The sequence below is a fragment of the Apaloderma vittatum genome, unplaced genomic scaffold (assembly GCF_000703405.1).
Source record: "Apaloderma vittatum isolate BGI_N311 unplaced genomic scaffold, ASM70340v1 scaffold32562, whole genome shotgun sequence".
Classification (NCBI taxonomy): Eukaryota; Metazoa; Chordata; class Aves; order Trogoniformes; family Trogonidae; genus Apaloderma; species Apaloderma vittatum.
Genome location: NW_009705794.1, coordinates 990 through 1278, shown reverse-complemented (window position 1 = coordinate 1278; position 289 = coordinate 990). Strand labels below are relative to the sequence as shown.

The following is a 289-nucleotide window of genomic DNA, read 5'->3' as shown; positions in this document are numbered from 1 at the left end:
CCTGCCCGCCGAGTAGAATGAGCTCGGTTATTTAATGAACAAAACTCATTTGAGGCCTCTCGCTGATGCAAAACCCCGACTGCGCTGTCGAAGCGGCTCTAACCTCCGGCTGTTTTAATGTTATCAGTGGTGCAGCCCCGCTTCGAGGCCTATCGGCAGATAGTGCGGCACTTTGGCACCGAGATCCTCTTGGAGAATGGAGAGATAAATCGCGAGGCTCTAGGAAACATTATCTTCTCCCAGCCAGGGAAGCGGCAGCTGCTGAACTCCATCACCCACCCCGAGATCC

The 289-nt window shown here is 54.3% G+C and overlaps 1 protein-coding gene across 1 annotated transcript in view; it reads left to right on the top strand.

The window, feature by feature from the left end:
* DCAKD (dephospho-CoA kinase domain containing) overlaps nt 1-289 on the top strand; it is a 2709-nt gene that overhangs the window by 1821 nt on the left and 599 nt on the right. The window contains exon 2 of the mRNA XM_009865576.1: nt 128-287. Within this exon, the coding sequence (XP_009863878.1) occupies nt 128-287 (160 nt within the window). The remainder of the gene's footprint in view (nt 1-127; nt 288-289) is intronic.